Here is a 13,358-nt window from a genome sequence, read left to right as displayed (position 1 = left end):
TGGGAAATTCAAGATCGAGGCATTGGCTAATTTGGGGTCTAGAGAGGGCTGCTCTGCTTTCAAGATGATCTCTCAGTGCTACCTCCTCTGCAGGGGAGAAATACTGTACCTTCAAATGCCAGAAGAAGCCAAAGAGCAATAGAGAATTATCTTCAGTCACAAACCCCTTTATAAGGTTGCTAATCCCATTCATGAGGGCTCCACCCTCATGACTTAATAATATCTCAATGGTGGCACCCCTTAATCCTGTAGCATTGGGTATTAAGTTTTAACATAAATCTTGGTGGGGACAACATCACTGAAACCACAGCAGGCAAACCAACATGAACTCAGGCCCCAGGCCCATCCCAGTGGACCCATGTGACTGGCCCATCACAGAAACTGGCTGGCTCCTGCAGACCCAGGCTCAAGGCCCACCCCAGTACTAGATCAACCCCTTAGGACCTAGGCTTCTGGCCAGCCCCAAGGATACAGACTCCAGTCTCAGCCTTGGGGACCCAGGTTCCAGGCCCACCTCCATGAACCCAATCAACAAGTCTATCCCAGTGGATCCAGGCTCCAGGCCCAACCCTGTGGGTCCACGTGCCAGGCCCTTTGATACGCTGACCCAAACACCAACCCACCTTGCCTGAGGACTTCAATGCAAGCCCATTCATGGACCATTCCAGACACCATGACCAGAATGTCTTGTATACAGACATTAATGTAAGGAACATTAAAAAACATGAAAAACCAAGGAGATATACATAATGTCACCAAAAAAAAAACACAGTAATCTTCCAGTAGCTGACCCCAAATAAGGAGATATACAAAATGCCTCACAAAGAATTTATAATTATTTATAAATTATTGTTTTATTTAGGGAAGCTCAGTGAACATCAAGAAAATATAAAGAAATATTTGGCTGGTATCAGAAAACCAATAAATGATCCAAATTAGAAATTTAACAGAGAAATTGAAATTATTTTAAAAATCAAATAGAAATTCTAGAGCTTAAAAGTATAATGTATGTAATGAACAAATGCAACAGAGAGCATCAACAGCAAAATTGATTAAAGAGAAAAAAGAATTTGTGGAGTCAAAAACAGATTATATCAAAATATATAGGCAGAGGAGAAAAATGAAAAAAAGAAAAAAAAAAGGAATGAAGAAAGCTAATGGGATTTATGGGACAACATTAAAAGAGCAAATATTCAAGCTAAAGAATATAAATAAGGAGAAGGAGTCAAAGGGGTAATATTCTTATTTAAAGAAATAGTAGAACATTGCAGTAAAAGAAAACTACAGGTCAATATTTCTTACGAACATTGATGCAAATATCCTCAACAAAATACTAGCAATATGAATTCAGCAGCACATTAAAAGTATTATTTACCATGACCAAATGAGATTTTTTTTCCAAGAATGCAATAATGGTTTAATATGTGCAAATCAATAAATGTGATATGCCACATTAAAAGCATACAGGACACAAACCGTAAGATCATCTTAATAGAGGCAGAGACAGCATTTGATAAAATTAATCATCCTTTCATGATTAAAAACTGTCAACAAACTAGGTATAGAAGGAATGTACCTCAACACAATAAAGGCCTTATATGATAAACCGCAGCTTACATCATACTCAATGGTGAAAAGTTGAATACTTTTCCTCTAAGATCGAGAACAAAACAAGAATGCCCGTTCTTGCCACTTCTATCCACTATAGTCCTGAAAGTCGTAGCTAGAGCAATTAGGCTAGAAAAGGAAATGAGAAGTATCCAAAGCAGAAAGAAAGAAGTAAAATGGTCACTGTTTGCATATGATATGATCTTACATACAGAAAACTCTAAAAACTATGCACAAAAATTACAAGTAATAAACAAATTTATTAAAGTGACAGGATACAAAATCAACATACACAAATTCGTAGTGTTTCTACACCTTAACAACAAACTTTGCAGAAAAAAAAGAAAACTAGTGGGTACCAAAATAAAATTCTTAAGAATAAATTTAATCAAGGAAGTGAAAGATTTGTACACTGAAAACTATAAAACATTGATAAAATAAATGGAAGAAGACACAAATAAAAGATACCTGTGTTTATGAATTGGAAGATTTAATATTGTTAAAATGTTTATACTATCCAAAGTGATCTACAGATTCAATGCAATCCCTATCAAAATTCCAGTGACGTTTTTCACAGAAATAGAAAAAACAATTTAAATATTTGTATGGAGCCACAAGAGACCCTGAATAGCCAAAGCAGACTTAAGCAAAAGATCAAAGCCAGAGGCATCAAAACACAGACTTCAAAACACATTACAAAGCTATAATAATCATAATAGCATGATACTGGCATAAAATAGACACATAGAATAATAGGACAGACTTAAGAGCCCAGAAAGAAACTTACACATTTAAGGTTAATTGTTTTTTGATAAAGATACAAAGAGCACACAATGAGTAAATGTGGTCTGTTATTGGGAGAAGTGGACACGCACATACAGAAGAATGAAATTAGATGCTTATCTCACACCACATTCAAAATCAACTCAAAATGGATTAAAAACTTAAACGTGAGACCTGAAACTAAAAGAATCAGAAGAAAACAGGGGAAAAACTTCATGACCTTGGTGAGTAAATGATTTTTTGATATGACTTCAAAGTACAAGTAACAAAAGCGAAAATAGACAAATGGGATTATGTAAAACTAAAAAGCTTCTACACTTTTTCCCCCTGCTGTCTAAAGGAGATACTATTTAATTATATAAAAGGCAGGTAATAAAATACATTTCTCTCTTTCTAATCAGGCAGTGAGGCATAAACTGTTGGGGCAATTGTTTTATTTTTAAAAATTTTGTAGATGTAAGAAAGAACTTTATTTCCATATGGTGCTTCGGGTGGGGTCTGATGGGGGCTACAGTCAGATGCTTCCCGGTCCCCACCCCTATAGCTGCCGGGATGTACAGTAAGTGGGTCTTTCAGGGGGACAGCCAGGAGTGGGAGGAGCCCTGGGTCCCCTCTTTTAGGAAGCCCTCGTGGGTCCCCTCACTAAGCCCATCCTGGACGGCCTGCAGGTGGTGTGGCTTCTCACTGAGCCAGCGGCCGCCCTCCAGGACATTGTGGTGGGACCTCCGCCGTGGCAGCGTCATGATCCAGAAGGGCACCCGGGGGTGGAGCTCTGTGTGGAAGCTGTCCATGGCCTTCCGGATGGACACCAGGGCCTCCTTCTCCTCCATCCTGGGTATCTTCCAGTTACCCTGGAAGCTCCCCTCCGCCAGCTGGATGGATGCCACCACCTTCTCGGAGATCAGCACCTCTCCTGTCTTGTTGTTGGTCACCTTGTCAATCTGGAGGTGGCTGGAGAAGGTGTTGTTTCCCAGCTGGTGCTCCTGGTTCTCCTCTTGGTAGTAGTTCCTAGGGAGGCCCCGGAAATCCATGGGGGCAGAGAAGAAGCTGTCTATGCCCCGAAGCAGGTCATTTTTCAGGAAAAGTCGGCTGAAGCCTTGGAGTAGGCTCTGGAGGCCTGTAAGACCCAAGGAGCTCTCTTGGGCATCAGCGTCGTGGATAGAGGCTGCAGTGGAGGGAGTCACCAGGGCAGAGAGGAGCAGCAGCAGGACCAGCGGATGCCGCATTGTGGGGGCAGGGGAGGAGGTTTCTCCCATCTCACACCCTTTCTGGGCTCCGCCCTTATGCTAGATCACCGCACTCCAGGACTTCCGGCCGCCCACGGACTATTTGGCCCAATCTCAGCTCACTGGAACCTCCGCCACCCAGGTTCAAGCAATTCTCCTGCCTCAGAATCCCTAGTAGCTGGGATTACAGGTGTGCACCACCACACCTGGCTAATTTTTGTATTTTTAGTAGAAACGGGTTTTCACCATGTTGGCCAGGCTGGTCTTGAACTCCTGACCTCAAGTGATCCACCTGCCTCAGCCTCCCAAAGTGCTGGGATTACAGGCATGAGCCACTCTGCCTGGTGCAATCTGCTGTTATTCTAATGAGGATTTTCTTATATGTGACTTGACACTTTTCCTATGTTTAGAATTCTCTCTTTGATTTTAACTTTTGACAGTTTGACTATAATCCGCCTCAGAGAGGACATTTATGGATTGACTGTGTTTAGGGATAGTTGAGTTTCCTGTATCTGAATGTCTGTATCTCTGGCAAGAATTGGGAAGTTTTCAGTTAATATTTCATTAATTTTTCTTTGACTTTTTCATCCTTCTGGAACTCTAAAATTTTGAAATTTTTTTTTTTTGCTTTGGTATCTTATATATCTTCATTCTTTTTTCTTTTCTTCCTTTTTTTTTGTCTGACTGGGTTACTTCAAAAGCTCAGTTTTCAAGTTCAGAAATTTTCTTCTGCTTAATCTAGTTTATCTTAGAAGCTCTTCATTGTAGTTTTGCTTTTATTCATTGTGTTATTCAGTTCCAGGATTTCTGTTTGCTTCTTTTTTTTATGATATGCATCTCTTTGTTGAATTTCTCATTCAGATACTGAGTTGTTTTCTTGATTTGTAATGTTTATTTGTGTTCTCTTGTATCTCTGTGTTTCCTTACAATCATTATTTTGAATTACTTTCCAGGCATTTCATATATTTCTTTTTATGGGGGGTCTGTTACTGGAGAATTATTTCATTCCTTTGGAGGTGTTGTATTTCCTTGCTTTTTCATGTTTCTTGTGTCCTTACATTGATATCTGTACATATGGTGTAACTAACATTTCTTTCAATTTTATGGAGTAGCTTTAGTAAGGAAAAATGTTTCCCTGTAGAAGTATCTATAATGTAAGTTGGGTAGGGTGCTTTGGCTTTGATTTTGGGCGGACACTGTAGTGTGGTCTCTATATGATTACTTTGGCTGTCATTAACATTAGTTATATATGTGAGCTCCTTGGCATCTTAGGGAGTAGTTATTTGTGGAAGCTATGGCGAGGCTTTGGCAGTTTCATATATTCCAAGTGGGCTGGTTCATAGGTTCCTAGGTTGAATGTGCAGGCACTGGTGGTGATGGTTACGTGCTTCATGTGGGCTGGTCTTTGGGCCCCAGGTTGGATGCACAGGCACCAGCAGTGGCAATGTAATGCCCTGAGTGGGATGGTCCTTGGTCACTCAAGCAGAGTGTAAATGCTGGCTGAGCAGTTCCTCCTTGGGCCCCCAGGTGGGCACACAAGTGCTGGCAATATCTGTAGTTGGGTGAGTGGACTGGTTTCGTTTCCTGAGTGGGGTAGCTGGGAGCTGGTGGTTTCTTCAGTGGGTTGGGCAGGTCAGTCTCTGGGCCCTTGGGTGGTATGTATGGTGTTTCATGGCCCCAATGCTGGAGGGGAGTGAGGTTACTGTTGGTGGCAGCAGGTCCAGGAAGGTTGCTCTCAGGCTCTGGGAAGCTCACACTTTGGTTCTCTATGTCCTTGAGCCAGTATACCTGTCGTGTTCAACCATGTGTTCCCTGGGGTGTGGGATGTTGTGTGGTCTTAGATGCTGGCAGTGCGGTTGTGCCACTGGGCCTAGCCAGCACTATGATGGTGCAGCCCTTTGAGTGGGTGTTGGGGGATATTGGTGGGGTCTCAGTGTTGTGGAGATGCAGGAGCTATTGGTCTCCATGGCAGGATATAGTCTGTTGTTGTATTTACTCTCCAAATGGCACCATACTGTAGCAGCCTGGGTTCCAGGGGTGGGCCCCTGTGCAAATTCTCTCCCTGGAACAAATGCAGTCATGTGGATTCCAGGCAGCTTTCCAGACTAGGCTTAGGACATGTGAGTGTCTAGGAGCTTTTCTGCAGTTAGAACTTCAGGCATTTCTGGTGGGAGGGTGGACTAATATGGATCTTTCAGTTACCTCTTTCCCCACAATGGGGAGTTCCTCCTGACTCTGAGTTGATTCACCTGGCTACCTTGATTCTTTCTCTATGCTGCTATCTTGAGCTTTTGTGCCTCAGAGTCCCTGTTGCTTCCCTGCTGGATTCCAGCATTATCTTCTAGACACTTTATTTGATATGTGATTATCTATTAGGTTGGTTCATAAGTAATTGCAGTTTTCCATCATTACTTTTAATGCCTCAAACTACATTTACTTTTGCACCAACCTAATACTGTTTAGTCCTTCTCTGTAAAGGTGGTAAGTTCTGGATGCTTTTAGTCAGCCAGCATTATCTATATTTACCAGTGGGTTTTGTACTTTCAAATGTTATAGTCTTACTAAGTAGCATCCTTTTATTTCATTGGAAAGAATTCCTTTTAGCCTTTCTTGTAAGGCAAGCCTTGTGCTGATAAACTCCCTCAGCTTTTCTGTGTCTAGGAAAGCTTTATTTTTCCTTCACTGGTGGAGTGCAGATTTCCTGCATAAAGTATTCTTGGCTGGCAGTTTTTTTTCTTCAATACTTTGAATATATCATTGCATTCTGGTCTGCAAGGTTTGTACTGAGAAATCTGTTGCTAGCCTTATTGGAACTCCATTACAAGTTTTTTGCGTATTTTCTCTTGCGGCTTTCAAGATGCTCCGTTTGTCTTTGATTTTTGACTGCTGAATATATGTCTTCATATGGTCTTTTTGAATATAATCTGATTCAAAACCTTTAACCTTCTTGTATCTGTATATTTATATCTTTTTCCAGATTTGGGAAGTTTTTTACTCTTATTTCTTTAAATAATCTTTCTGCTCCTTTGGCTCTCTCTTCTTCTTCAGAAACTTATAATTTGAATATTTGTTCTTTTGGTGCTGTCCCATAAATCCTGTAATGTTTTTTCATTCTTTTTATTTATTTTTTCTCATTTGATTGTATGTTTTCAATTTCACAGATTCTTTCTTCTGTTTGATCAATTTTGCTGTTGATGCTTTTTATTGTATTTTTTATTTTATTCATTGTGTATTTCAGCTCTATAATTTAAAACAATTTCAATTTCTATTAAATTTCTCATTTTGTCATTTATTGTTTTCCTGATTTTACTGAATTGCTTCTCTGTATTTTCTTGGAGTCTGCTGAGCTGCTTTATTTATTTATTTATTATTATTTTTATTATTTTTTTTGAGACAGAGTCTCATTCTATCACCCAAGCTGGAGTGCAGCAGTACGATCTCAGCTCACTGCAAACTCCACCTTCCAGGTTCAAGTGATTCTCCTGCCTCAGCCTCCTGAGTAGCTGGGACTACAGGTGCCTGCCACCATGCCCAGCTGATTTTTGTATTTTTAGTAGAGACAGGGCTTCACCACATTGGCTAGGCTGGTCTTGAACTCCTGACCTCAGGTGATCCACCCACCGTGGCCTCCCAAAGTGCTGGGATTACAGGTGTGAGCTACTGTGCCCAGCCTGCTGACCTTCTTTAAAACAATTATTTTGATTTCTTTGTCACACAGTTTGTATATATCCATTTCTTTGGGGGACCAGATACTAGGAAATTATTGTATTCTTTGTTATTGTTATGTTTCCTTGGTTTTTAAATGTTTCTTGTTTTCTTATGTTAATGTCATCATATTTGATGGAGCAATCACCTTTTTCGGACTTTACAGGTTAATTCTCGTGTGGAAAGACCTGCCCTTATGGAGGGAGGGGAGTGCAAGGGTGCTTTCTGAGTGAAGGGTAACTGTTCTGGTATCACTGAAGGTACAGTGGTATAGTTTCTGTGCAGCTCTGTCAACTGATGCTGGTGTTGATTAAAATTGCAGGAATCCTTAGTGATGAATACTGTGGATGCCAGCAGTGGCAGTGAGGATTGCTGGGGTCTCTGGTGGTGTTGGCTGCTAAGGTCTTCTGGATCTCTTTTTCTCCCACTAGGGAAATTGTGGCTGCATGAATCCCTCTTGACACTGAGTCTGTCTTGTGGCTTGCTTGTAGTGGTGGTGGCACTGGTGTTTGATGAGTGGCACCCATGGAGTGGCCATGGAGCTGAGGCCTGCAGCACAGGTATGTATGGAGAGACTATGGCTCTGGGATCTGGAGTGGTAATGACACTGGCACCCAGGGCACAGGCACCCCAACTGCCTCATTGGTAACAGAATGTGAAGTATGATACTTGTGAAGCAGTCAGGGGACCAAGAAGGAGAGCATAGGCAGGGTTACAGGGGCTCTGGGCTTGCAGTGGAACTAGCTCTCTGTGGCAGTTGAACTGGTGTCTGGAGAGACCTTAGCTTCAGGGCCTGGAGTACAAACTAGCTTGCTATGGTGATGGCTTCAGAGTCTGAGATGTGTGTGTGTGAGGTGCAGCACCAGAGCCCAAGTTCTCATGGGGATCAGTGCACATGGGGGTTGAGAGTGATGGTGGCTCCTTTCTCAAAGCAGTTCAGCAGTAGTGCTTCTCAGAGGGAGGAGGGTTGTGCAGCTGCATCTCTCTCTCAAAGGTTCCCCAGTGGGAATGACTATTGTTAACCTTTGTGGCAAATGATGCTGTTGTCTTCTTCAGAGTAGGCCACTGGGACCATAGTGGTTTCCACTGCATAACTGATACTCTGCCTTTCTTCTTTGTTCCTAACCATTTCCTATAGTCTCAGATATGCTGACTTCACTAGCAATCCTTTCTTTGTGGATGTTCTCCATTTTGTTTGTTTGTTTTTGCTCCACTGTGTTGCTACATATTTTAAAATGTTTAATGGGCCTGCTATCTCAGGGCTATTTTGATTTTGAGGATAGCTAGCTGGCTAGATAGAGAAAGAGAGAGAGAGATCTTTTTTGGTAGGGATATGAAGGCTGGTGTCTCCTATTCTTGGTCTTTTTTTTTTTTTTTTCCCCATAGGCTATTGGAGTACAGGTGATATTTGGTTTCATGAGTAAGTTCTTTAGTGGTGTTTTGTGAGATTTTGGTGCACCAATCACCTGAGCAGTATACCCTGCACACTATGTGTAGTGTTTTAACCCTTGCCCCTTCTCACCCTTCCCCTTAAGTCCTCAAATTTCATTGTATCTCCTATTCTTATTCTTATAAACACAATAACTTATTTACATATGTTACATGCAATGAACATGGTAACATAGTAAATGGTTGTGTACATTATCTTATTTTGACCTTACAATATACTGAGAAAGGTAGTATTAAATAATATCCACTTTATGGAAAAGGAATCTGATGTTCAGAAAGTTTTGATGTCTTCCCCAAAGGAGTGGCAGAACAGGGAAGTAGAATAAAATTTTCTGGCTCCAGGGGATCATTCCAAGATGTACTAATAGCAACAGCTCGAGTCTACAGCTCCCAGCATGAGTGACGCAGAAGACAGGTGATTTCTGCATTTCCAACTAAGCTTTGAAGACAGCAGTGGTTCTCCCAGCACAGAGTTTGAGATCTGAGAATGGACAGACTGCCTCCTCAAGTGGGTCCCTGATTCCCGAGTAGCCTAACTGGGAGACACCTCCCAGTAGGGGCCAACTGACACCTCATACAGCTGGGTGCCCCTCTGAGAAGAAGCTTCCAGAGGAAGGATCAGGCAGCAACATTTGCTCTTCTGCAATATTTGCTGTTCTTCAGCCTTCACTGGTGACACCTAGGCCAATGGAGTCTGGAGGGAACCTCCAGCAAACTCCAACAGACCTGCAGCTGAGGGTCCTGACTGTTAAAGGAAAACAAACAAACAGAAAGGAATAGCGTCAACATCAACAAAAAGGACATCCACACCAAAACCCCATCTGTAGGTCACCATCATCAAAGACCAAAGGTAGATAAAACCACAAAGATGGGGAGAAACCAAAGCAGAAAAGCTAAATATTCTGAAAACCAGAGTGCCTCTTCTCCAAAGGAATGCAGCTCCTCACCAGCAGTGGAACAAAGCTGGATGGAGAATTACTTTGACGAGTTGACAGAAGTAGGCTTCAGAAGGTCAGTAATAACAAACTTCTCCGAGCTAAAGGAGGATGTTCGAACCCATCAAGGAAGCTAAAAACCTTGAAAAAAGATTAGATGAATGGCTAATTAGAATAAACAGCATAGGGAAGACCTTAAATTACCTGATGGAGCTGAAAACCGTGGCATGAGAACTACGTGATGCATGCACAAGCTTCAGTAGCCCATTCGATCAAGTGGAAGAAAGGGTATCAGTGATTGAAGATCAAATGAATGAAATGAAGCTAGAAGAGAAGTTTGGAGAAAAAAGAGTAAAAAGAAATGAACAAAGCCTCCAAGAAATATGGTACTATGTGAAAAGACCAAATCTACATTTGATTGGTGTACCTGAAAGTGATGGGAGAATGGAACCAAGTTGGAAAACACTCTTCAGGATATTATCCAGGAGAACTTCCCCAACCTAGCAAGGCAGGCCAACATTCAAATTCAGGAAATATGGAAAACACCACAAAGATACTCCTCGAGAAGAGCAACCCCAAGACACATAATTGTCAGATTCACCAAGGTTGAAATGAGGGAAATAATGTTAAGGGCAGTCAGAGAGAAAGGCTGGGTTACCCACAAAGGGAAGCCCATCAGACTAACAGCGGAACTCTCAGCAGAAACTCTACAAGCCAGAAGAGAGTGGGAACAATATTCAACATTCTTAAAGAAAAGAATTTTCAACCCAGAATTTCATATCCAGCCAAACTAAGCTTATAAGTGGAGAAATAAAATCCATTACAAACAAGTAAATGCTGAGAGATTTTGTCACCACCAGGCCTGCCTTACAAGAGCTCCTGAAGGAAGCAGTAAACATGGAAAGGAACAACTGGTACCAGCCACTGCAAAACCATGCCAAATTGTAAAAACCATCGATGCTAGGAAGAAACTGCATCAACTAATGAGCAAAATAAGCAGCTAACATCATAATGACAGGATCAAATTCACACATAACAATATTACCCTTAAATGTAAATGGACTAAATTCTCCAGTTAAAAGACACAGACTGGCAAATTGGATAGAGTCAAGATCCATCTGTGCTGTATTCAGGAGACCCATCACACGTGCAGACACACATAGGCTCAAAATAAAGAGATGGAGGAAGATCTACCAAGCAAATGAAAAACAAAAACAGCAGGGGTTGCAATCCTAGTCTCTGATAAAACAGACTTTAAGCCAACAAAGATCAAAAGAGACAAAGAAGGCCATTACATGATGGTAAAGGGATCAATTCAACAAGAAGAGCTAACTATCCTAAATATATATGCACCCAATACAGGAGCACCCAGATTCATAAAGCAAGTCCTTAGAGACCTACAAAGAGACTTAGACTCCCACACAATAATAATGGGAGGCATTAACACCTCACTGTCAACATTAGACAGATCAACAAGACGGAGTTAACAAGGATATCCAGGACTTGAACTCAGCTCTGCACCATGCAGACCTAGTAGACATCTACAGAACTCTCCATATTTCTCTTTGAGCAAACGCATTCAAAGGCTAGCAGAAGGCAAGAAATAACTTAGATCAGAGCAGAACTGAAGGAGATAAAGACACACACACACAAAAAACCTTCAAAAAATCAATGAATTCAGGAGCTGGTTTTTTGAAAAGATCAACAAAATAGACCACTAGCAAGTCTAATAAAGAAGAAAAGAGAGAAGAATCAAATGGATGCAATAAAAAATGATAAATCATATATATCACCACCGACCCCACAGAAATACAAACTACCATCAGAGAATACCATAAATACCTCTGCGTGAATAAAGTAGAAAATCTAGAAGAAATGGATAAATCCCTGGACACATACACCCTCCCAAGACTAAACCAGGAAGAAGTTGAATCCCTGAATAGACCAATAACAGGCTCTGAAATTCAGGCAATAATTAATAGCCTACCAACCAAAAAAAATCCAGGACCAGACAGATTCACAGCCAAATTCTACCAGAGGTACAAAGAGGAGCTGGTACCATTCCTTCTGAAACTATTCCAATCAATAGAAAAAGAAGAAATCCTCCCTAACTCATTTTAGGAGGCTAGCATCATCCTGATACCAAAGCTTGGCAGAAACGCAACAAAAAAAGAGAATTTTAGACCAATATCCCTGATGAACATCGATGCAAAAATCCTCAATAAAATACTGGCAAACAGAATCCAGCAGCACATCAAAAAGCTTATCCACCACGATCAAGTTGGCTTCATCCCTGGGATGCAAGGCTGGTTCAACATATGCAAATCAATAAACGTAATCCATCATAGAACCAAAGACAAAAACCACATGATTATCTCAATAGATGCAGAAAAAGCCTTTGACAAAATTCAACAGCCTTTCATGCTAAAAACTCTCAATAAACTAGGTATCCATGGGACATATCTCAAAATAATAAAAGCTATTTATGACAAACCCATAGCCAATATCATGCTGAACAAGCAAAAACTGGAAGCAACTCCCTTTGAAAACTGGCAGGGATGTCGTCTCTCACCACTCCTATTCAACATAGTGTTGGAAGTTCTGGCCAGGGCAATCAGGCAGGAGAAAGAAATATAGGGCATTCAGTTAGGAAAAGAGGAAGTCAAATTGTCCCTGTTTGCAGATGACATGATTGTATATTTAGAAAATCCTATTGTCGCAGCCCCAAATCTCCTTAAGCTGATAAGCAACTTCAGCAAAGTCTCAGGATATAAAATCAATGTGCAAAAATCACAAGCATTCCTATACACCAATAACAGACAAACAGAGAGCCAAATCATGAGTGAACTCCCATTTACAATTGCTTCAAAGAGAATAAAATACCTAGGAATCCAACTTACAAGGGATGTGAAGGACCTCTTCAAGGAGAACTACAAACCACAGCTCAGCGAAATAAAAGAGGACACAAACAAATGGAAGAACATTCCATGCTCATGGATAGAAAGAATCAATATTGTGAAAGTGGCCATACTGTCCAAGGTAATTTATAGATTCAATGCCATCTCCATCAAGCTATCAATGACTTTCTTCACAGAATTGGAAAAAACTACTTTAAAGTTCATATGGAACCAAAAAAGAGCCCTCATTGTCAAGACAATCCTAAGCCAAAAGAACAAAGCTGGAGGCATCACGCTACCTGACTTCAAACTATACTACAAGGCTACAGTAACCAAAACAGCATGGTACTGGTACCAAAACAGATATATAGACTAATGGAACAGAACAGAGCCCTCATAAATAATACCACACATCTACAACCATCTGATCTTTGACAAACCTGACAAAAACAAGAAATGGGGAAAGGATTCCCTATTTAATAAATGGTGCTGGGAAAACTGGCTAACCATATGTAGACAGCTGAAACTGGATCCCATCCTTACACCTTATACAAAAATTAATTCAAGATGGATTAAAGACTTAAATGTTAGACCCAAAACTATAAAAAATCCTAGAAGAAAACCTAGGCAATATCATTCAGGACATAGGCATGGGCAAGGACTTCATGACTAAAACACCAAAAGCAATGGCAGCAAAAGCTAAAATAGACAAATGGGATCTCATTAAACTAAAGAGCTTCTGCACAGCAAAAGAA

At 40.9% G+C, this 13,358-nt stretch overlaps 1 protein-coding gene across 2 annotated transcripts; it reads right to left on the bottom strand.

The window, feature by feature from the left end:
• Nucleotides 1–2,963: 2,963 nt before the first annotated feature.
• On the bottom strand, nt 2,964–3,824 carry LOC103247860 (dickkopf-like protein 1). 2 transcript variants are annotated; one of them, XM_037982272.2, is made up of 2 exons: nt 3,324–3,824; nt 2,964–3,230 (listed from the first exon to the last, which is right to left on the bottom strand). In XM_037982272.2, exons 1-2 carry the CDS (start codon nt 3,645–3,647, stop codon nt 2,964–2,966), a joined length of 591 nt encoding a protein of 196 aa, XP_037838200.2. In that variant the 5' UTR covers nt 3,648–3,824. The 2 variants fall into 2 exon arrangements, with proteins under 2 accessions (XP_037838200.2, XP_037838199.2); XM_037982271.2 differs by having other exon boundaries at nt 2,964–3,824.
• Nucleotides 3,825–13,358: the final 9,534 nt, after the last annotated feature.

Source organism: Chlorocebus sabaeus, chromosome 2 (genome assembly GCF_047675955.1).
Source record: "Chlorocebus sabaeus isolate Y175 chromosome 2, mChlSab1.0.hap1, whole genome shotgun sequence".
Taxonomy (NCBI): Eukaryota; Metazoa; Chordata; class Mammalia; order Primates; family Cercopithecidae; genus Chlorocebus; species Chlorocebus sabaeus.
Note: the sequence above shows the minus strand (reverse complement) of the source record. Positions and strands in the feature narration are given on the sequence as shown.

Coding starts and splice junctions, on each gene's coding strand:
- LOC103247860 (XM_037982271.2), bottom strand. CDS start 3,647: ATGGGAGAAACCTCCTCCCCTGCCCCCACAATGCGGCATCCGCTGGTC.